Source organism: Bos mutus, chromosome 5, assembly GCF_027580195.1.
Source record: "Bos mutus isolate GX-2022 chromosome 5, NWIPB_WYAK_1.1, whole genome shotgun sequence".
Classification (NCBI taxonomy): domain Eukaryota; kingdom Metazoa; phylum Chordata; class Mammalia; order Artiodactyla; family Bovidae; genus Bos; species Bos mutus.
The window spans coordinates 3,197,096-3,219,027 of record NC_091621.1 but is presented as its reverse complement, the minus strand read 5'-3'; the positions used below and the strand labels follow the sequence as shown (position 1 = coordinate 3,219,027).

General features: G+C 41.2%; 1 protein-coding gene across 2 annotated transcripts; it reads left to right on the top strand.

Annotated features, from left to right (window-relative positions):
* The first annotated feature begins 27 nt into the window (after nucleotides 1-27).
* On the top strand, nucleotides 28-20,232 carry FBXO7 (F-box protein 7). 2 transcript variants are annotated; one of them, XM_005893697.3, is made up of 9 exons: nucleotides 28-376; nucleotides 5,043-5,337; nucleotides 9,050-9,277; nucleotides 10,569-10,710; nucleotides 11,870-11,953; nucleotides 14,144-14,239; nucleotides 16,003-16,179; nucleotides 16,506-16,543; nucleotides 18,335-20,232. In XM_005893697.3, exons 1-9 carry the CDS (start codon nucleotides 258-260, stop codon nucleotides 18,722-18,724), a joined length of 1,569 nt encoding a protein of 522 aa, XP_005893759.1. In that variant the 5' UTR covers nucleotides 28-257; the 3' UTR covers nucleotides 18,725-20,232. The 2 variants fall into 2 exon arrangements, with proteins under 2 accessions (XP_005893759.1, XP_070226305.1); XM_070370204.1 differs by lacking the exon at nucleotides 28-376 and adding an exon at nucleotides 474-612 and having other exon boundaries at nucleotides 5,195-5,337.
* The last annotated feature ends 1,700 nt before the right edge of the window (nucleotides 20,233-21,932 follow it).

Below are 21,932 nucleotides of genomic sequence, written 5' to 3'. Positions count from 1 at the left end.
GATGGTGAGTTCCCAAGCGGCCTGGACCCGTGTTGGCCTCCAGCGGTCTGCTCGCCGGTGGGCTCCAGGGGGCGCCCTCAAGAGAAGGGGCGGAGCGCTCCTGTTCCAGAGACCAGCTCGGCGGGGTCCTCGGTCGGTTACACCTCAGTATCTCCATAGCTACGGTAGTGGCCGCTGTAGGCGGGAGGTCCCCGGCCGCTCCGCAGTTACCGTCACCGCCTCGGGGGTCCGGGCCGCTGAGTCCTCTCGCGGCCGCCATGAAGCTGCGGGTCCGGCTTCAGAAGCGGACCTGGCCGCTGGATATGCCAGAAGTGGAGCCGACTCTGGGGCAGCTGCGCGCGTACCTGAGCCAGGCCCTGCCCACCTGGGGGTACAGGTAGGCGCCGCGGAGAGGCGGGGTGGGGGGGCGCGGTGGGGCGGGGAGGAGCGCCCAGTGGCGCGGGCCCGCGCCGGGCGGTCACGTGAGGCGGGGCGGCTAGCGGGCGGGGCCCGCGCCCCGGGACTGTGATGCGCGCGGGCCAGGCGGGAAGCGGGAACGAGGGTTGCCGCTCGCGGGGTCCCGGCTCCCAGAGGTCATGGCCCGGCGTCCCGAGGGCTCCGAGCTCATCCAGGGTGAGCCTTCGCTTCCGTGTTTGCAGTAAACTAACCCAGGGAGAGGCTAAGATGCAAAATTCTCGAGTCTTTTGAGATGTGAGCTGGGAAATTACGGGTTAGGCTTAGGTTAAACCTCTTCAGGCTTCCAGGGATTTAAGTTCACCATCTCCAGCTGTCGGAATATTTCAGTGAAAAAGTTTGTAAAGTGTTAGGAGTTAAAAACCTGCTTCGTATCTCGTATGGAGATAAGAGGCCACCTGTAACCTGTACCGCTTTCAGACTGCCAGCCTGCAGTCCGCTTAAAAACTCCGTTAAGTGTTTACCTGCCAGGCGCCGCTGTGGGCACTTTGACTTCCCCGCTGGAAAGTTTTGCAAAGTGCAGCATTTCGGTCTGTTTCAAATAATAATATTTTCCTGGGCAAGATGTTGCTTTTTTTTTTTTTAATGCAATCTATGGTAAACGTTGGCCTTATGATGACCCTGGAGAGCTTGCAGTTTGGGGACAGTGACGTTGAGAAATAATGGATCAAATTCTGAATTTATGGGGTTGCAGATGAGGCTGTCCTGGGTATCCTGGAGACCATAACCTGGGAGTAGAGGGACAAAAGTGAGGGTGGTCCTCTTCAAATACTGAGCTAGCGAATTTGGAATTTGTGCTGAGAAAAAATACAAGAGGTGTTCACTGGGGCTTTTTAGGTGAATTCTTCAAAAGAAAACCTGTTAACTGACTCCTTTCAGAAGACTTTTATAAACTTACATTTTATTTTTAGGAAATTCAGTAAAATGAGGTTTTATTATGAACTTCTCACCCTTTCATTTCTCAGTTTAGGACGTTACATTCAAAGTAAGCCTTTTTCCCTCCAAATTAAAAACATAAATACAGAAAATGAGATACCGACAAACTTCCTTTTAAGTGTTATAGTAATTGACACCTCTATTGTTTTTTCTTTCTGGAGTTATTTCTCCACTGATCTCCAGTAGCATATTGGGCACCTACTGACCTGGGGAGTTTCTCGTTCAGTATCCTATCATTTTGCCTTTTCATACTGTTCATGGGGTTCTCAAGGCAAGAATACTGAGGTGGTTTGCCATTCCCTTCTCCAGTGGACCACATTCTGTCAGATCTCTCCACCATGACCCGCCCGTCTTGGGTTGCCCCACGGGCATGGCTTAGTTTCATTGAGTTAGACAAGGAGAGTCCCTTGGACTGCAAGGAGATCCAACCAGTCCATTCTGAAGGAGATCAGCCCTGGGATTTCTTTGGAAGGAATGATGCTAAACCAGTACTTTGGCCACCTCATGCGAAGAGTTGACTCATTGGACAAGACTGTGATGCTGGGAGGGATTGGGGGCAAGAGGAGAAGGGGACGACAGAGGATGAGATGGCTGGATGGCATCACTGACTCGATGGACGTGAGTCTGAGTGAACTCCGGGAGTTGGTGATGGACAGGGAGGCCTGGCCTGCTGTGATTCATGGGGTCGCAGAGTCAGACACGACTGAGCGAATGATCTGATCTGATCTGATTGTTTTTTCTTGATGTTAAGCCTAAGTGTTTTGCATGCTGGTATCATTGCTGCTGCTGCTGCTAAGTTGCTTCAGTCATGTCCGACTTTGTGTGACCCCATAAACAGCAGCCTACCAGGCTCCACTGTCCCTGGGATTCTCCAGGCAAGAACACTGGAGTGGGTTGCCATTTCCTTCTCCAATGCATGAAAGTGAAAAGTGAAAGTGAAGTCGCTCAGTCGTGTCTAGACTTTTAGCAACCCCATGGACTGCAGCCTCCTCCGTTCATGGGATTTTCCAGGCAAGAGTACTGGAGTGGGGTGCCATTGCCTTCTCCTGCTGGTATCATTACCCCACCACAAATTATCAAAATTAACTTCCCTTTTAAAAATAGCTTGTATATATGTATACATATTACTTTTTAATTAGATGGGACAGTCTGGAAAGGATGTGAAACCCAATATGACTAGCTTTGTTTACTCAAGAGCCCAAGTTAGTTTCTCTTTCAAGTTTGTTTTTACAGTTGAGGCTGATTAACCGGAAAGAATGTAAGCTTCAGCTTGCGAAAGTGAATTCATTCTTCTGACAGTACGTTCATTTTATAATAAATGGGCAGTTTAAAAATGTGTCCATGAGACTTTATTACTTTTAAAGTGTCCTTGCTGAGCAAGTGGATCTGAGATTGCCATAAAATAATTCTCAAAGGCCTGGAGTTTCTAGGATGGCATTTCCTGATGAAGTTAATTTTTTCCCCTCACCCACAGTGTCAGAAAACAGGATTGTTTTTTAACCATTCTCCTGGAAAACCATATGTTACTTTAGAAGTAGGTCTTTTACTAAAGGGGAGGGGAGGCCAACGTTTTATTAAGTAGACAATTCTTTACCTTTTTTACAAATCAATATTTGAACGAATATTGTGCTAGATAATCATTTTAAAAAACCAACCTTATGCTGTGACAAATCATCCATAAACACAATTCATTTGAGGTGTTTTTCTTTTTTTCCTGCTAAAAATGGGATATTGTTTTTCTGGGCATTTGGCTGATTTTCAACATTTATCAAAACATTTGAAAGCAGAGGCATAGCTACTTATTTTCTCATAAGCAGGAGTTGTTTTGAAAGCTTCAATAATTTCTGTACCAAAGACACTTTAATTGGTAAGAAAATATGTATTTACACGTGAAAGAAAAACATAAATGAATTACTGGGAGCACTTTTGAAAATGAAGCATTGTAAAAATGAATAAACAGAGCACAGTTTTCAAAGGACTTCATCCTTTGTTAACCTCTCAAAAAGTTAATGAAGTTAGTATTGCTAAGTATAAATGTCTTATAAAATGTTCTACAGTGGTGTTAATTATTCCTCACCAGTGTGTAATGAAATGATTATTCTCTGAAGATAGATAATCTGTGATGAAGAAAGGATGGGAGTTCATTACTTCAGCCTAATTTGAACTCTTAGCTTGCTTATGATCAGATAATCTGTGATGCAGAAAGGATGGGAGTTCATTACTTCAGCTTAATTTGAACTCTTAACTTGCTTAGCACTGGGTCTTTGGATTTGTGCAGTCTTCCACATAGAAGGGACTTCCCTGGTGGCTCAGACTGTAAAGTGTCTGCCTGCAATGCGGGAGACCTGGGTTTGATCCCTGGGTCGGGAAGATCCCTGGAGAAGGAAATGGCAACCCACTCTAGTATTCTTACCTGGAAAATCCCATGGATGGAGGACCCTGGTAGGCTACAGTCCATGCGGTCGCAGAGAGTTGGACACGATGGAGCGAGTTCACTTTTTCCACATAAAAGACTTTAAGTAAGACCTCAGTGAGAAGGGTGAACCTGTTACTGAGTTAAGAGGGATGAATTTATACTCAGTCATCTATGTGCACTCATCTAACTTTTTGTGATTATGAATATTCATTAGGACATGGGTCTAGTATTTTGGAACCTTCATAAGCTAACTATTGTGGAAGGATATTGGATAGTTAGCCCTGATTTTAGCCTCATCTTGATCTTTTCATCTAATGTTTGTTGGTTACTTCTGTTCCATAAATACTTTTTATTTGCCAAGTGCTGGAGATGAAATTTTGAACTAGACAGACAAGGTCCTCAATCTCATGAAACTTAAATTCTAGTGGTATGGGTGTGGAAGAGATGATAAGCAAATAAATGATAGTTTCCATTAGTGATGTTCCAATAAAAGTAAAGCACAAGAATGGAATAGAGTGATGGAGGTTGGGTAGAAGGCATCTCTCAAGAGATGACGTTTGGGTTGAGACCTGGGTGATGAGAAAGATTTGAAGAACTGGAAGAGCAGATGCACAGGCCCAGAGGCTGCACTGAGGTTGATCTGTTTTAGAGGAAGGAGTGGAAAGCTCATGTAGATGGAGAACAGTGAGTGAGAGGATGAGGGGTAGGTCAGATGTTGGGCTTTGGAGGCCATTTTAAGGCCAATTCCAAGGTCAAATAGAAGCCATTGGAGGGTTCTCAGCACAGGAATGATGTGATACAATATGTATTTTGAAAAGAATATATTTCATTGACTCTCAGTTGCCATCAGCCCTCAGATGCGCATTCTTAAGTCACACTATATGAAAAAATGCTGTCCATTAAGTTGTGATATGTCATCAATTTTAAGACGCATCCCTTTTCCAAAGATGACAAAGTATTAAAAAGTATGTATCTTAGAATTGATGAAAACATGGATTAATGATAGAGAATTACTGATCCTGTCCCTCAGGCTGGAATCTGTAACGTAGACATTTAGTGAGAAGAACAAATAATTTTGACAGTTTCCTAGACTTTGGCTTTCTTTTTATCTCTGTTTTGTTTTGTTTTCATTGGTGTTGCTGGGCCATACTGTGTACTCTGCATATGTTTCAAATGTATTTTACCGGGGCTGACGAAATAGGTAGCTCTTACTGTCCTTATTCGTCTTTCTTGGCAGTTCCGATGCCCGGTTTGCAATTACATTGAACAACAAGGATGCCCTCACTGGAGATGAAGAGACCTTGGCTTCATATGGGATTGTTTCTGGGGACTTGCTATGTTTGATTCTTGAAGATGCCATTGCAGCACCTAACTTACCTTCATCCACAGTTTCAGAGCATTCCTCAGTCCAGAATAATGACCAACCCTCTTTGGCCGCCAGCTCCAGTCAGTCCAACATACAGGATGCACAACTGCATGACTCGCTCCAGGGACAGGCAGCCCAATCTGAAGTCTGGAATGACGACAGTGTGGTGGGTATTAATATCAAAACAGGAAACAGAGTAGTTGATAAATCTTACTGAATAGCTCAACTGGATTCTGTACCAGTCAGGATGATTACCATCAGTAGACTAAAGATTATATTCTTATAGAAATTTTTTTTAATTTTAATTAATCTTATTTATTAAGTATAGTTGATTTACACATTCCTTATTTCATTGTATTTGGGAATTCATCTAGTACTGATTGAATCTTTAAAGAGAAACAGGGAGAGTATGGTATCAGATGCTAATACTAGCTCTAAATTGCATTACAGTCACTTGTCCACTCACTTGTCAATGACATGTGACAAATGATCTGTTTAGAGAGGTGGTGCTAAACATTTTTTCTCGTTTCCACATGCATGAGGAATATGATAAGTATGTATATCAGGATGGCTCAGAGAGTGCCTGTGGTTCTCATGGAGTGGGTGTAAAGTTTGATAAGCTCACCAGAGGGTTTTGATATCTTCCTCCCATGTCATTATTAGCCTAGGGTAACCTTTAAAAACATTCTTCTCACGTATATTCTCTCCCACACATCTGTCAGTAAGTAATAAATGGCCAAAAGTTAGGCATAAGAAGCAAAGAGCGTATATACAGACATACCTCAGTTTTACTGTGCTTTGCAGACACTGTGTTTTTTACAAACCGAAGGTCTGTGGAAACTGTGTCAAGCAAGTCTGTTGGTGTCATTTTTCCAACAGCATTTGCTCGCTTCTATCTCTGTCACATTTAGTAATTCTCATAATAGTTTAAACATTTTTGTCATTATATTTTTATACCTTTTAAATTATATTTTTGTCATTTTAAAAATATTTTGACATTTATATTTTTTTATGACTTGTGATCTGTGATCTTTGATGTTATTATTGCAAAAAGGTTATAACTCAGTGAAGACTCATATGATGGTTAGCATTTTTTAGCAATAAAGTGTTTTTTAATTAAGGGTGTCTGCATTGTTTAGACATAATGCTGCTGCTGCTAAGTTGCTTCAGTCGTGTCCGACTCTGTGTGACCCCATAGACGGCAGCCCATCAGGCTCCACCGTCCCTGGGATTCTCCAGGCAAGAACACTGGAGCGAGTTGCTATTTTCTTCTCCAGTGCATGAATGTGAAAAGTGAAAGTGAAAGTGAAATCATGTCCGACTCTTAGCGACCTCATGGACTGCAGCCTACCAGGCTCCTCTGTTCATGGGATTTTCCAGGCGAGAGTACTGGAGTGGGGTGCCACTGCCTTCTCCAGACATAATGCTACTGCACACTTAATAAGCGCCATATAGTGTAACATAGCTCTTATATGCACTGGGGAACCAAAAAAATGTGTGACCTACTTTATTGCAATATTTGCTTTCTTGCAATAGTCTGGAACCCAGCCTGCAACATTTCTAGGTATGCCTGTAATTCATAATTTCGTCAGGTAAGTGGTTTTAATGAGTATTTTCTCCTTTCTCAAAGGAAGGAGCCTTATTGTGGGTAGTGTGGATTGTCTAAACCCCTTGTCCCCTGGGTTTTTAACAGGTGAATGTGGGTCTTCTCTACAAGCCATCAGGGCTCAGATCCTCAAGGATTTTGAAAGAACAGCCTCTTGGTCCCTTATATTCTTCCACTATTTCACTCATAAAATGTAACTATACTTTCTTCTGCTCTTTTTCTAATGGAAATAAACTTAAAAAGAAGAAACATGTGCTTTGCATTAAGAGTTGAGCACATACCTAAGAAGTAGTCTTTATGAGTAAAATTAATGTAGGTAACTCAGTCTTACTGAAGCAGTGTATTATGTCAAAAAGTTCCAAACTATGAGTCTGGAGATCTTAGATCATTTCAAATTTTTATTAGCTGGTAACCTTGGTTATATTTTATTTAATCTGAATCAAAATTATAGCAAGTATAAAAAGGTGTCTTGCCTCATCTGTCTTCCCTATTTTTATTTGGGGTAAATTAGAAAACACTGAAAAACATGAAATTGTAAGATATTATCTTTCATCATTTGTTCAGCAAGCATTTATTGTACCTACTGTGTGCCAGGTACTATTCCTGTTGTACAACAGTGGGTGACATGTCTATTCCTTTCTAAGCTTTTTGTCATGGTAGGATATAGACATGAAATCAGAAAATTGCAGTACAGGGTGGTGAAGTGCAATAATCAAGGCCTTTGCAAGGTAGAAAGATAGTCTATTGTAATACTTGAAGAGGTGGGGGAATGGAGAGGGAGGGACTGCAGAACGTGAACTTGATACAGAGTCAGGGGTCAGGTGATGAAGGGCCTTGTACGCTAAGGGGTTTAGGAGTTTGGACTTTATTTTGTACACCTGCATTTCTCAGCATGTCCTCTATGGAAAACTTGTCTCATGAGATTAAAAGTAAGTGTTATGGGGATGCTGAGTGTTGAGGAAGGAGGATAGTGTTTCTTGGTTAAATGTTGGGCATGCTTTCTGTAATTCCTGGACTTCTCAGAGCTTTATAATGCTGGAATGTATTTTGTGGATATGGAGGGTGAGGTTAGGTGGCTGTGACATGTAGCATTTTCCATACTCATTTGATTGTAGACCTCTTTTTTCTTAAGAATATTTAGGATCATGTTCCAAGGCACAATATAGGCCCAGTAGTGCTGTCTGCCTAGGGGAAGTACTGGCAAGTTTAAGCTGGGATATCGGACATAACTGGATTCTCAGTTGTCAGAAAACTCTGGCAGCAGTGGGTGGAGTGTCTTGGGAGACAAGAAAGTGGAGTCCAGGGATACCTGGGGAGGCTGTTGCTGGAGGTTAGGAGATAAATGAGTCTGAAGTACCACTGGGGTAGAAAGGGGCAGATTTTGGAGAGATTTAGGAGATAGATTCAGTGGAACTTGGATGACTACTTATGTTGAGGTGGGGCTTATAAGGTTGAGGGGAAAGTCTAGGATGATTTTCAGGTTTTTGGCATATCAACCAAAATTCAGTTCAGTTCAGTCGCTCAGTTGTGTCTGACTTTTTATGACCCCATGAACTGCAGCACACCAGGCCTCCCTGTCCATCACCAATTCCCGGAGTTTACCCAAACTCATGCCCATTGAGTCAGTGATGCCATCCAACCATCTCATCCTCTGTTGTCCCCTTCTCCTCCTGCCCTCAATCTTTTCCAGCATCAGGGTCTTTTCAAATGAGTCATCTCTTCGCATCAGGTGGCCAAAGTACTGGAGTTTCAGCTTCAACATCAGTCCTTCCAATGAACACCCAGGACTGATCTCCTTTAGGATGGACTGGTTGGAACTCCTTGCAGTCCAAGGGACTCTCAAGAATCTTCTCCAACACCACAGTTCAAAAGCATCAATTCTTCGGCGCTCAGCTTTCTTTATAGTCCAGCTCTCACATCCATACATGACTACTGGAAAAAAACCATAGCCTTGACTAGATGGACCTTTGTTGGCAAAGTAATGTCTCTGCTTTTTAATATGCTATCTAGGTTGGTCATAACTTTCCTTCCAAAATTAATGGAGATCAAAAAGAAGTCCTATGGACAGAGGAACCTGGTGGGCTACAGTTCCTGAGGTCACAAAGAGTCAGACACGACTGACTGAGCATGCACACAAGATACTCAGAAGGGAGGAGCAGATTGCAGGCTTATTCATGGTTTAGGAGCCCTCACAGAAAATGTGTACCATTTCTGAGCTTAGTAATGTGCTTTAGCTGTTTAATGAATTCATTGTTTTTGTTACCCTTTTCAGTCGGGGCCTGGTCAGCATTTTGAAGCTGAAGCAGTTCCAGATGTTGTGGATGTGGAGGAGGGCACAGGTTACTATCTCGCAGAGCCAATGCTCTGCAGTGAATCAGTGGAAGGGCAAGTGCCACATTCATTGGAGATCCTGTATCAGTCAGCTGACTGTTTGAACCCCTGCGATGCCCTGATAGTATCCATACATCTTCTCATGTTGGAGTCGGGTTACATACCTCAGGTGAGATTACGGCTGAGAACAAAAGTTTCCTGTTAGAAAAGGGGTCGTGTTCTAGATTTCTTTCTTAAATGTGTCTGGGTATTAATGTAAACTGTCAAAGACAATGCTGAGCATACCAGTAGGCAGTCAATGTTCCCTTCCCGCTTTCCTTTTTCCCTCCTTTATTTCCTTGTCAACTTTTAGTTAGTATTACAGAATTGATGACATCTATGGTTTAAAAGAACCCAAAAGATCATATATGATAATACGTGGTCAGTGCATGTGGATTGTGTATGGCTAGATAGATGGCTCACCACGTTATGTTTTTATGTTGGTGGTTCTGTGCATCGCCACGAACCTTGATACGATTCAGGTAGGAAGAGGGACTTGTTCTTACGTTGTTGTTGCTCACATTCATTCAGTCCTTAGCCAGTCAGCACATACCTGCCAGCATCAGGTGCAGTGCTTTGTCTCTGCTCTCAGCTTGCTCACTGGCCAAATGCAGGAGAAAGACGAGTAACAGACTGGTACGTTGGATTGGCTAAAGTGTAGGAGAAACGTATATGTGTAGAGGATGCCATGCCAGAGATTCACAAAGGAGAACCTTTAGAAGTTTTTCAAACTTTAATGTGCATAAGAATACCTAAGGGATCTTATTAAATGCTGATTCTGATTGAATAAGTCTAGGGTGGAGCCTGAGATAGTAGTGAGCTTTCTCCACATAGTAACAATGCTGCTGATCTGTGGGCCATGTTATGAGTAACAGATGTAGAGTGATTCAGTGATTGGCGAACACAGGGACCATGCCATGCACTGAGTCAGGATTTAGAATATATAGATACTGGGACAATCTTTATCCTCAAGGAGTCTGTAAGTGGGATGAAAGAAACAAGTAAAAAGCAAATTATAATGTATTATGATAAATAATAGAAGCATTGCAATGGAAATATGAGCAGAATGTTAGAGGGTCAGAGGGTGGATTTGTTTTGAAAAAGGCTTCACAAAAGAAGTGGCATTTGAGTGGGCTCTTGAATAATGATATGGCTCTGCTAGGCAGAGAATTGAAATTTTGAAGTGAGAACTCAGTCTCTAACTCTGATATTTTATCTATTTGGACCAAACTTTTGATGGTGGATAATGTAACATTTTTTTTCTATCACAGTTTTATTAATGATTTGATAAACTTTATTAAAGGGACTGAATGGAATGCTTATCTGCAGACAGGTTAGGGGCCTCTTGTGCTTTTCATCTTTTTGAGAGTAGTGCACTGTCCTTCATTGTCTGTTTCCCTCTATTTCATGTCATTGCCCAGGGGACTGAAGCCAAAGCTGTGTCCATGCCGCAGAACTGGAGGTTGGGAGGCGTGTATAAGCTGCAGTACACGCACCCTCTCTGTGAGGGTGGCTCTGCTGCGCTCACCTGTGTGCCTTTGGGAAACCTCATCGTCATAAATGGTAACTAGCTGGAGGAGTCACGCTTGTTAGTTTATGAGTCTTTACATGTTTCTCTCCCAACACTTCACAGCCACTTCAGTGATGGGCTGTCGTGATAGGTAACTAGCTGGCAGAGTCAGGCTTGTTAGTTTATGGATCTTTTCATGTTTCTCTCCAAATGCTTCACAGCCACTTCAGTGATTGGCTGTCACAATACAGCTAGGAATCTTTCTCAAATTTGTTTGATCCCCAGACCACTAATCACACGGGGGCCAAAAGGTTACAGAATACAGGGCTAATCATGCTATTACGTCACAGCCTAACTTGCAAGGTCACAGCTATCAAATAGTGAATGTGAGGTTGTAATTTTTGCTTCAGTTTCTTATAAAAACAGCTCAACAACACTTCAGCAATTTATTAACCTTTATGTACTAGTCTTAAGATACTTAATATAGAGAATAGCTGCTAAATGTGTTAGTTTCTGATGTTTTGTTCCTTTACTAATTCTTGATAAATCAGCTGTTTGTGGACTTAGTGGCAGACAGCCATTCCAGAAGCATTCCAGGCCTAGTTCTTTGAAAAGGAGCAGTGTGTCCTTAAATCTTTCCTTTACCCAAGACATCCTGCTCAGTGCACATGTGCACGAGCACATCAGTGGTTCTTTCATAGAATGAGATGAAGTGCGCCTTTGTGTACAGGATTAAAAAATGAACCTTCTGGTGATGTCGAGAATATTGGTCCTCTGGGTCTAGAGAGAGATGATTACTGTGAAAGCTAGCAGGATTCTTTTAATAAACAAGGGAAGACTCATTGCCAAGGGTTAAATAAAAAATAAATGGAGTTTTTAGTGACCTCGTTACAAATAATGATTGTATTGTGTTTAACTGTCTTTTAACCTTGTTGCATATCTTTCAATTATTAATAAGCTGCTATTGGTAGTACTTAACTGGGTTTCATATAAAGGTGTCTACTGTAGTTTTTAAAAATGGTGTTTTACTTGATGTGATTGCAGGTTTGCACTTTGGACTTTGCTGTGAGGGAAGGAATTAAGCGGAGAGCAGTTTGTTTGTATAATGTGTCTGTATATTGGGGGCAAGGGAATGAATGCAAGTCCATACGAAAAGTGAAGCAGTTGATGAAATGACAAAACTTTTTCATCATCTTTCTTTTGCTATTTCAGCTACCCTAAAAATCAACAGTGAGGTTAGAAGTGTGAAAAGACTGCAGCTGCTGCCAGAATCTTTTATTTGCAAAGAGGAATCAGGTATTGTAACAGTGATTTAGCTTTTGGGATAAAAGTTTAAGAGGTTCACGCAAAAAACAAAAAAAACAGAACAACAGAAAGATAATGTTCAAAGACTTAAAATTTCTGGATGAGCCTAAAGCAAATACAAGACAGTGTTACAGAGTTTCAGTTTCTTTCCTGTTTCTCTTAGGGTCTTGGATGCTAAATTATAGTTACACTGCCATTATGCCATATAAATATAAAAGTGTACCACCAAATTATATTTAGCATCATTATGGAATGATGCTATTATATAATGCATTACACAGGATTGATGCTTCATAATTTCTGAACTAAATCTTTGGAGTTTTCTAGCATTGCATTTAACCAGTATGGAGAGGAACTGTGTTTTGTGGAAACCATACAATACAACTTCATTATGGAAGATCATTAAAAGAAAAACTGTACTCAAAATGTTTGCTTAAACTTAAATAAATTTGGTTACTGTTTTATACAGAGTGGAACTTCAAAAGTTTTTATTCTAGGTGTGATTTTGCTTGTATTCTATAATACTAATAGATGCAAAGAAGATAGTTTTTCTTTTTTCAGTTAAACCCCAAGTGTAACTGACAGGTAGGCAGTTGAAAAAGAGATGAGGTGGTAAGGGAATTAACATCTTTTGGAGTATTTGTTTTTTGCTGGACATGTGCCTTTATGGATGTATTTTTCATTTTGTCCTCATAGTAAATTCAGGTGGGTTTTAAAATCGGGGGTGGGGGATGGGGACTGGTGTGATATAGCAGGGAAATGGCATTTACAGCAGTGTCTTTTAGGGTAGGCTACCTAGATCTAGATCTTTGCTTTGAAGGCCTTGAGACTTATTTTTGTCAGTTCCCAGGGGAGATCAGACTCTGAGAGACTTAACTTATATGAACTGAAGTTGATGAAGAAAGGGAGACCTCAGAATATGTATTTTTAATGGTCTGTGAACAATTAATGTCATACCAGGCCAGTGTTGCTCAACCATTTTTTCATTATCAATCCCCTAAGGAGGCTTTGTACACAATCCCCCACCCCAACTCCCAAATCATTCTCCCTGATGAAATTTTAATTTCATAGATATACTATATGTTTGTATACTATGGCCCTTTTGAGGTCACAAACCAATGTAATAGCTAGGATTTTTGCTTGGTTGGAGGCGGTATTGTTTCTTTTGAGAATGCATGAACTAGACTGATGAATCTGTACGGATGGTCTTACCATTAAGACCAGAAAAACTTGAGATTCCTTGGCTACAACACTGTGTATTCATCTCTGTACTCTGGAGGTCCTTACTGTGGGGAGTAGAAATGCTCTACATTACAGCAGTAGACACTTCTACGCCCATTTTCTAGTTCAGGAAACAGGTCTAGAGGAGGTTAAATTACTTCAAGGACACAGAGTTAATAAATAGTAGAATTTAGGATTGGAGTAGATTTGGCTCCTGAGCCTATTTTTTAAGAACAGTGTTTAATGTCGCTCAGATGATTTGATTTATGTTAAGTAAGGAATAAGGAAGTGAAAAAGGAGGAAGAAAAGTAATACCGTTAGATTACAAGTTTATGTGAATGCATGTTAAGTCACTTCAGTTGCGTCCGACTCTTTGTGACCCTTTGGACTGTAGCCCACCGGGCTCCTTTGTCCATGGCATTTTTCAGGCAAGAATACTGGAGTGGGTTGCCATTTTCCTCCTCCAGGGGATCTTCCTGACCCAGGTATTGAACCCACGTCTCCTGTGTCTCCTGCATTGCAGGAGGATTCTTTATCGCCTGAGCCATCAGGGAAGCCACCAGTTTACGGATTATATTAATTTAGTATTTTCAGTAGGTACTTTGTATGTTGGGTAGGAGTATGCTGCTCATTTGACAAGTCATTTAAATAATTTTTACTGTGGCTTATAGTACCTAGTATATACTCTGTACTATTATTTATCCTTTTATTTATAAATTCCTAATCACTTTTTAGTAGGTCCATTAAAGAAAGATTTTGTTTGAAGAGAATTCAGCCTTCAGAGTTACACAGTGTCTACTTCCTCGTCTACTGGAGACTTTAGTTCATTTCTCTTTATGTAGGAATTATTTGTGAAAACTAACTTACCACTTTGATTTGGTTTGGCAGAAGTAGAGGACACCATTTCAAGTTTTTCCATTTGCTATTGTGTTTTGACTTTTCATTTAAAAAATATTCTAGGGGAAAATGTAGCCATGATATACAAAGATCTTCAGAAACTCTCTCGCCTCTTCAAAGACCAGCTGGTGTATCCTCTTCTGGCTTTTACCCGGCAAGGTGAGAAATGATAAATTATCACAGGCTGAAGGGCTGGGAAGAATCGGAGGTTCGCATGTGTTCAAGGATGACATATGACTCTTCCCTCTTTTGTGCTCCTAGTGAAATTCTGCTCTTTTAAGCTTAAATGCTAATTCCTTAATTGCTATTCACGTCCTCTTTGTATCTTCACTGCATTTTATATGTATCTTTATTATAGCCCTTTTTCCACTGTATCATAATTTTTCACATGATTTCTTTTCACCTAAGGTTATGAATTACCCTGAAAGCAGGGAAATATGTCTTACTCACTTTTGTATTCTCATGGCCTAGCACAGGGCCTGGCCCATAATTGGTGTTCGATAAATACATATATAAATAATCTATAGCCTGTAAATTAGGTCTACTTTTTAAAAAGCTATTTATTGGGACTCTGTGCCTAGGTACTTTGGATATTTGACATGCATTCTTACTTACTGCTAACAACTTTGAAGTGGATTTTATTCTCATTTTATAGGTGATGAAACTGTAATTCAGCTAGGTTTATAATTCACTCAAAATCCTTGTATTAATAAGCTTTCTTTTTGTGTTTTCTCAGTAGTAAAAAATATTATAAAATCTTAGTGACTTAAATTGAACATTTATTTCTCACTCAGGTACATGTTGTGTGTGGGTTAGGTTTAGCTGAAAAAGTGGTGAGAGGTCCTTATCTAGGACTCGCTCTTCTGTAGCACAGGGGAGAGAGGACCAGTGACCGTGTGTTGGTGCTTAAAGCTTTAATTCAGAAATAGTGTGCTGCTTGCACTCTCCTTTCAGTGGACAAACCTAGTGAGAGTGGGATGGGGAAACACAGGGTAGAAAATAATATGGTGGAGTCATAATCTACCACAGTCTTTGGCTGATAAATAATTTCAGGTTTTTAGAGATAGATCTGTGACTTTTATCTGCTGTCTGTATGTAGAAAAATAGTATTTTAGGTCTCAAGTGGCATGGTGCCAAGGCTGTTACAACCATAGTTTTCTTCTTCGGTTGATGGTGAGGGAAAAGAATAATGTGAATTTTAAAACCTTGTATTGGATTTTGGTTATCTTTGCTAGTGGAGAATAGTATCCCTATATGCAAAGTAGCTAATAATCAAAAAATAATTGTCACTTGACTTTGGAATATATTATTCTTTTCCTTTCTTGGTTTTGCTTCTGAATTTGTCTCCCTCGTTTCTTTTATAGCCTGCTAGATATCAAATAATAGTAATCTAACACTCAAGTGCTTATTGCTTGCCGGATATTGTTCTGAGCACTCTATATGTATTTACACATTTAATTCTCAACTCAGTGAGGGAGGTATAGTATTAACCCATTTTACAGATGAGAAATTGAGTTGGAGCTTAAATAACTTGTCCAAAGGCACACAGTAAGTGGTAGCATTGGGAACCAATTGTAAAAGCCAATGAATTATCCATTTTCTGTAGTTGAGTAGAGAATTTTTTGTTGTACTGAATATATCTTGAAACAAAGGAGGCCACTGACTAGTATTTAAAAATTATAGTTATTCATTTGATCTGTATTACAAAGTAATTTGTCTCTATAGTAAAACATAAACAGAATAAGGGGCTTAGAGTTAGTAGTAGTAATATAGTCAACCAGGGGATAAAAGATGACTTATGCCTGGATAACTGGAGAATACCATCTAATTTATAATCTCTCTACAAAGTTGGCCACTTTGGTTGATGTGAGGAAAACTGGATGTTCTTTACTCAGTGAGATCTATTCTCTTTTTCCTTCTAGCACTGAACCTACCGGATGTATTCGGGTTGGTAGTCCTCCCGTTGGAGCTGAAACTGCGGATCTTCCGACTTTTGGACGTTCGTTCTGTCCTGTCTCTGTCTGCAGTTTGTCGTGACCTCTGTATTACTTCAAATGATCAACTTCTGTGGAGGTGTTTGTATCTGCGGGATTTTCGAGGTGATTTCCATGATGGCATGCTAACAAGAAAAGTGTTCTTTGTTACTGAGGGCTTAATTACTCAGCTGGCCAGAAGTTTTAAGTTGTGGGCTTTTTTAAAAGAGTAGGAAATAGTCATAGGATAGCCTTATTATAAAGAGATTCTAAGCCTTATTATCTCTGCCTGTGCCACAAAGCTCTCCCCATTCATGTTTGTGTTCTCTGCAAGAATAAACAGTCCTTTAGACCAAGTGGATTCTTTTAGTATAGAAAATTGAGGTAAGACAGGTTTAATGCTGGATGAATGAAACGTTTTAAAATCCTTATGTTTTCTTTTTTCTTTGTAGATGGTAGTATCAGAGGTCGAGACACAGATTGGAAAGAAGTAGGTATTTGTAAATACCAAGGCTGATGTCTGTAGCATGGAAATAATGAGTGAATTAATATGTTAAGGGCATATTTTCAACTTTTATTATAATATAATACAATCTGTTTCGAGTCTATTGCTAATTTTTAGTAAATGAAAATGTTTTCAACTTTTACCTTAGATTTTGTCCTTCAGTTCAGTTTAGTTCAGTCACTCAGTTGTGTCCTACTCTTTGCGACCCCATGAATCACAGCACGCCAGGCCTCCCTGTCCATCACCAACTCCCGGAGTCCAGCCAAACCCATGTCCATTGAGTTGGTGATGCCATCCAACCATCTCATCCTCTGTCGTCCCCTTCTCCTCCTGCTCTCAATCTTTCCTAGCATCAGGGTCTTTGCAAATGAGTCAGATCTTGGCATCAGGTGGCCAGAGTATTGGAGTTTCAGCTTCAACATCAGTCCATCCAAAGAACACCCAGGACTGATCCTTTAGAATGGACTGGTTGGATCTCCTTGCAGTCCAAGGGACTCTCAAGAGTCTTCTCCAACATCACAGTTCAAAAGCATCAATTCTTCGGCACTCAGCTTTCTTGACAGTCCAACTCTCACATCCATACATGACCACTGGAAAAACCATAGCCTTGACTAGACGGACCTTTTTTGACAAAGTAATGTCTCTGCTTTTTAATATGCTGTCTAGGTTGGTCATAACTTTCCTTCCAAGGAGTAAGTGTCTTTTAATTTCATGGCTGCAGTCACTATCTGCAGTAATTTTGGAGCCCAGAAAAATAAAGTCAGCCACTGTTTCCACTGTTTTCCTTAGTAATTACACAGGAGAAAATCTTAGCACAATGATTATTTTCACCTTTACTTAATATAGGCTCCCTGTTCGTAGTCAAACAAAACAAAACAAAACTGAGTTGTTTTTGTGCTGGAGTAGTCTTTGCACTCCACTCCAGTACTCTTGCCTGGAAAATCCCATAGATGGAGGAGCCTGGTAGGCTGCAGTCCATGGGGTTGCTGAGGATCGGACACGACTGAGCGACTTCACTTTCACTTTTCACTTTCATGCACTGGAGAAGGAAATGGCAACCCACTCCAGTGTTCTTGCCTGGAGAATCCCAGGGACAGGGGAGCCTGGTGGGCTGCCGTCTATGGGGTCACACAGATCGGACGTGACTGAAGTGACTTAGCAGCAGCCGCAGTCTTCAGCTGTTGGGCTAGTTAGAATAGTAAGTTATGAAAAAAATAAGTTATATTGTTTTATTTGCAGATAGGAATATGTTCCACCCTCCGAAAATGTCATCTATTTTGTTATTTAAATTGAGGTCTATTAGGGACATAATTTAGGTGAGAAAGGGAACTTAAGTACTGACCGCCCCCACCCTTCCCTGCCGATACCGTAACTTTTTATATTCTATGGCATGATATTTTCAACAAATATTAAGATTTTCCATTTTCAGCAAAGGCTGATGTGAAATTCCTATCAGCTTGAGAGTGCTAGATTGCAGTCCTGAGAGTCCATGTCACTCATTTATCCCTTGTCTGGATGTGTTGTTACTCCAGATTGGCACAATTGCGGAGTTGCAGTGTGGTTAAGGACTAGAGTTCCTTTGGCATTGTGTTCACAGCTGCTACCTTACTCATGCAGGTAGAACTGGTAAAAGTTCCCTTCAGTGCACTAGCTTCTTTGTCTGCCTCCGTACTGTGGGAAAAGAAAAGTATATATACATGTGTACAATGAAAGCCAACTGGAACTTTGGGGAAGTGTCCACCTCACTCATTATGTCTTGTTCTTATCTGTCTGCAGCTGTACAAGAAGAGGTACAAACAAAGGAAAGAAGCCCAGAGAGGGCGGCATGTGATGTTCCTGCCGTCATCACCCCACCCCATTCCATTCTACCCCAGCCCCTTGCACCCCAGACCTTTTCCTCCCAGTTCTCTCCTCCCTCCAGGAATTATCGGTGGTGAATATGATCAAAGACTAACCCTTCCCTATGTTGGGGACCCAATCAATTCACTCATCCCTGGGCCTGGGGAGACACCCAGCCAGTTCCCTCCACTCAGACCACGTTTTGACCCAGTGGGCCCACTTCCAGGTCCTAACCCCATTTTGCCAGGGCGAGGTGGCCCTAGCGACAGATTTCCCCTAAGACCCAGCAGGGGTTGGCCAACTGACAGCCGGCTACCATTCATGTGATTGATTTGTTACCTCACTCTGGAGCTTGTTTTGGTTTTATTTCTTTAAAACTACAGATGTCATTTTGCTGGGGTGCTACCTCTATTGTTTTCTGATTGCGATGGTGGGACATGGACTCACAGAAACCTTTTATAGACATATTAAGGTTGGTGCAAACATAATTGCGGTTTCGGACCATGAATTTTAAATCATAACTAGGCTCAAACACATCTTTATTAATCAAAATAGGACCATTACAATCAACAAATTTTTGCAAATGAGAAGTCCTGTAGCATAAAAATCCATGCTTTGGGATTCAATGAACTCTTGGAAACCATTTTCTGCCTCCTGCTGATTGTGGAAGCGTTTCTCCTGCAGAAAGTTGTTCAGATCCTTGAAGAAGTGGTGGTTGACAAGAGGTCAGGTGAATGTGGCAGATGAGGCAAAACTTTCCTAACCCAATTCCTTCAACTTTTGAAGTGTTGGTTGTGCTACATGTGGTCAGGTGTCATCATAGAGAATTGGGCCCATGCTTGACCAGTACCAGCTGCAGGCGTTGCAGTTCTCAGGGCATCTCATCGGCTTGCTGAGCATACATCTCAGATGTAATGGTTTCGTCAGGATTCAGAAATTTGGTGGTGGATCAGATGGGCAGCAGACCACCTAACAGTGACCATGATCATTTTTTTGGTGCAAGTTTGGCTTTGAGAAGTGCTTTGGAGCTTCTTCTCAGCCCAACCACTAAGCTAGTTGTCGCCAGTTGTATAAAACCCACTGTTCATCACGTCACAATCTGATCAAGAAATGGTTTGTTGTTGCTACAATAAATGACGATGTTTTTGATTTTTGGTCAGCTCATGAGGCACCCACTTATGGAGCTTTTTCACCTTTCCAATTTGCTTCAAATGCTGAATGACCATAGAATGGTTGATGTTGAGTTCTTCAGCAACTCCTCCTGTAGTTGTAAGAGGATTAGCTTAGATGTTCATCTCAATTGGTTGTTGTCAACTTCCCATGGCTGGCCACTGTGCTCCTCATCCTCAAGGCTCTTGTGTCCTTTGCAAAACTTCTTGAACCACCACTGCACTGTTAGCAGTTCCTAGGCCAAATGTGTTGTCCATGTTGCAAGTTGTTCTTGCTGCCTGATGACCCATTTTCAACCCATCTTGAATAAGAAAATCACTCAAATTAGCTTTTCATCTAACATCATTTCCCTATTCTAAAATATAAAATAAGTCATTAGCAAAAAAATATAAAGTGAGAAATGCACATTAAAATGATGTACAGCATTACCACATTTATTTAAGAATATTCCAATATCAAACAGCAATGTTTAACAATGCAAAACTGTAATTACTTTTGCACCAAGCTAGTTGTTAAAGCTCCAGGAGTGGTATGGCTCACAGGTTACTTGCTCGACGGTTGGCCTTGGGAATATGGTTCCTGACATCCCCTCTCTCAGTTACCGTCTAGAATGCAGGTTACACATTGATAATGTTCCACACCAGAATAAAATATTAAATAAATTACATGGCAGTCTTGACTTTTATTACAGAAAGATATGTAATATTACAATATTACTTGGACATTTGAAAATGATCAGAGAAGCTATTCATTGTCATCAGATTGCTGCAGGGGATTATTTTTATTGTGTAGTGGCACCCTTTCTTCACGTGAAATTATTTGCAAAAGCCTGATTTATGGAATGAACACAAGCAGAGGCAGTTTGGTTGAACTGGATGTGAGGTGAATGGACCCCTGCCAGCTCAGCCCCTACCCCCCTCTCTGCAGCTGCTCCTCAGGCTCTGTGCCGAAACTTCTGGGCTCCAAAACAGTGCTTTTTGGCCACCATTGGGTTGTTAGGGACTCCTGTTTCTGGCTTCTTCTGGAGTGGAGCTTGGGTTCTTTTTCCTTGGGTTTTGAATCCTTGGAGCCTAACCTGTAAGTAGACGACGTCTTCCAACAACAAAGTACAGTGCTTTGAGTGCTGCTCAGGTACTTGTTCTGCAAAGAAAGCCTCGTCATTTGTAGAATATTTTGCTTTTGAGACTTAAAGTACACAAAATTCAAGTTTTATTTTGCCTACAACAAGAAAAAGGTCAAACACAAATATCTCAGCATACAAACAACCATAGAAGCATGCTACAGTGACAGATCAGTCTGAGTCACAAAGCAGGAGTAAAACTCTGCTGGTGTCTGCAGAAAACAGGAACATTGCCAGCGTCGTCCTGCTTTTTTAAAAATCGGTTTTGCATATAAGGAAATGGCTTGGAATGCTGTGTGATGCAAGAATGTTAGAGTCCTACATACATGTGAATTTTTGTCTTTTTGGGCTACACATGTGTATTCTTTTTTTTCCCCATCACAGTGAAGAAAGTTCAGCCAATAATATTTTCCAGAGGCCATGTCACCTTTAGTGGCTTAATGTACAGGTAAAGGATTAGGGCTGTTGACACTTTCTTTTCCCTGTGGAATTTTGTAATATCTGAGCTATAGATTAGCTTTTAACAAAGTGTCCACCAGAGGCCATATGGCTTTAATTGGGTCTAGGTTGAAAGAGTCACCCTGAAACTTCGATGAGTCCAAAACTGGTTCTCCAGCACCCCTCTTCATGGCCTTATAATGTTGGGATGCGCCGTGTGTGGTGTGTGTGTGCATTGTTTGGGTGCGCTGTGGTGTGTGTGTGTGTGTATGTGTGTGTAGTGGGGATGGAAGGACATAGTCATAACCAGAAGCACCATGTACTATAAAACAGTTTCCAAAATGCGGTCCTTTTTGAGTGGTCTCGGAGAGGTTCGTGAGCCGTGCTGGTGTCCCAAGGAAACAGATGCTACTTCCCAAACTTATCTCAGACTTACTGGCCCATGGGACAGATCCCGCTCAGCTTAGGATACCAGCAGTGTGTCACACACCTAAACTTGCAGTCCTCTCATAATAGTTTATTCTGAGTTCTTAAAACCACCATCAAAGCTTTTCCTCTTAACTAGCTCATAGTTAGAAGCTTATAAAATCCACATTCTTCTCCTTAGACTGAGACTGTTAAGCTGTATGTTGCTGGTGAACGATGGGGATGAAGTCATGGTGTGGGTGTGGCCTGTTTGCTGCATGACTTTCTGACGTCACTGATGCGATGGATGAGCGCCGTGGTAGGTGAAGCTCCACCTTGCTGGCTTGTAGCCTTAAGGACTTTCCTGGCCCCTCATTTTCCCCTTTAGTTATTTTTATTAAC

What these genes read in the sequence shown, in the direction of transcription:
- FBXO7 (XM_005893697.3), top strand. Translation starts at nt 258, where the DNA reads ATGAAGCTGCGGGTCCGGCTTCAGAAGCGGACCTGGCCGCTGGATATG. An exon ending in TCTGGCTTTTACCCGGCAAG is followed by an intron (nt 14,240 to 16,002) that starts GTGAGAAATGAT and finishes TTTTCCTTCTAG; the next exon opens with CACTGAACCTACCGGATGTA. An exon ending in GAGACACAGATTGGAAAGAA is followed by an intron (nt 16,544 to 18,334) that starts GTAGGTATTTGT and finishes ATCTGTCTGCAG; the next exon opens with CTGTACAAGAAGAGGTACAA.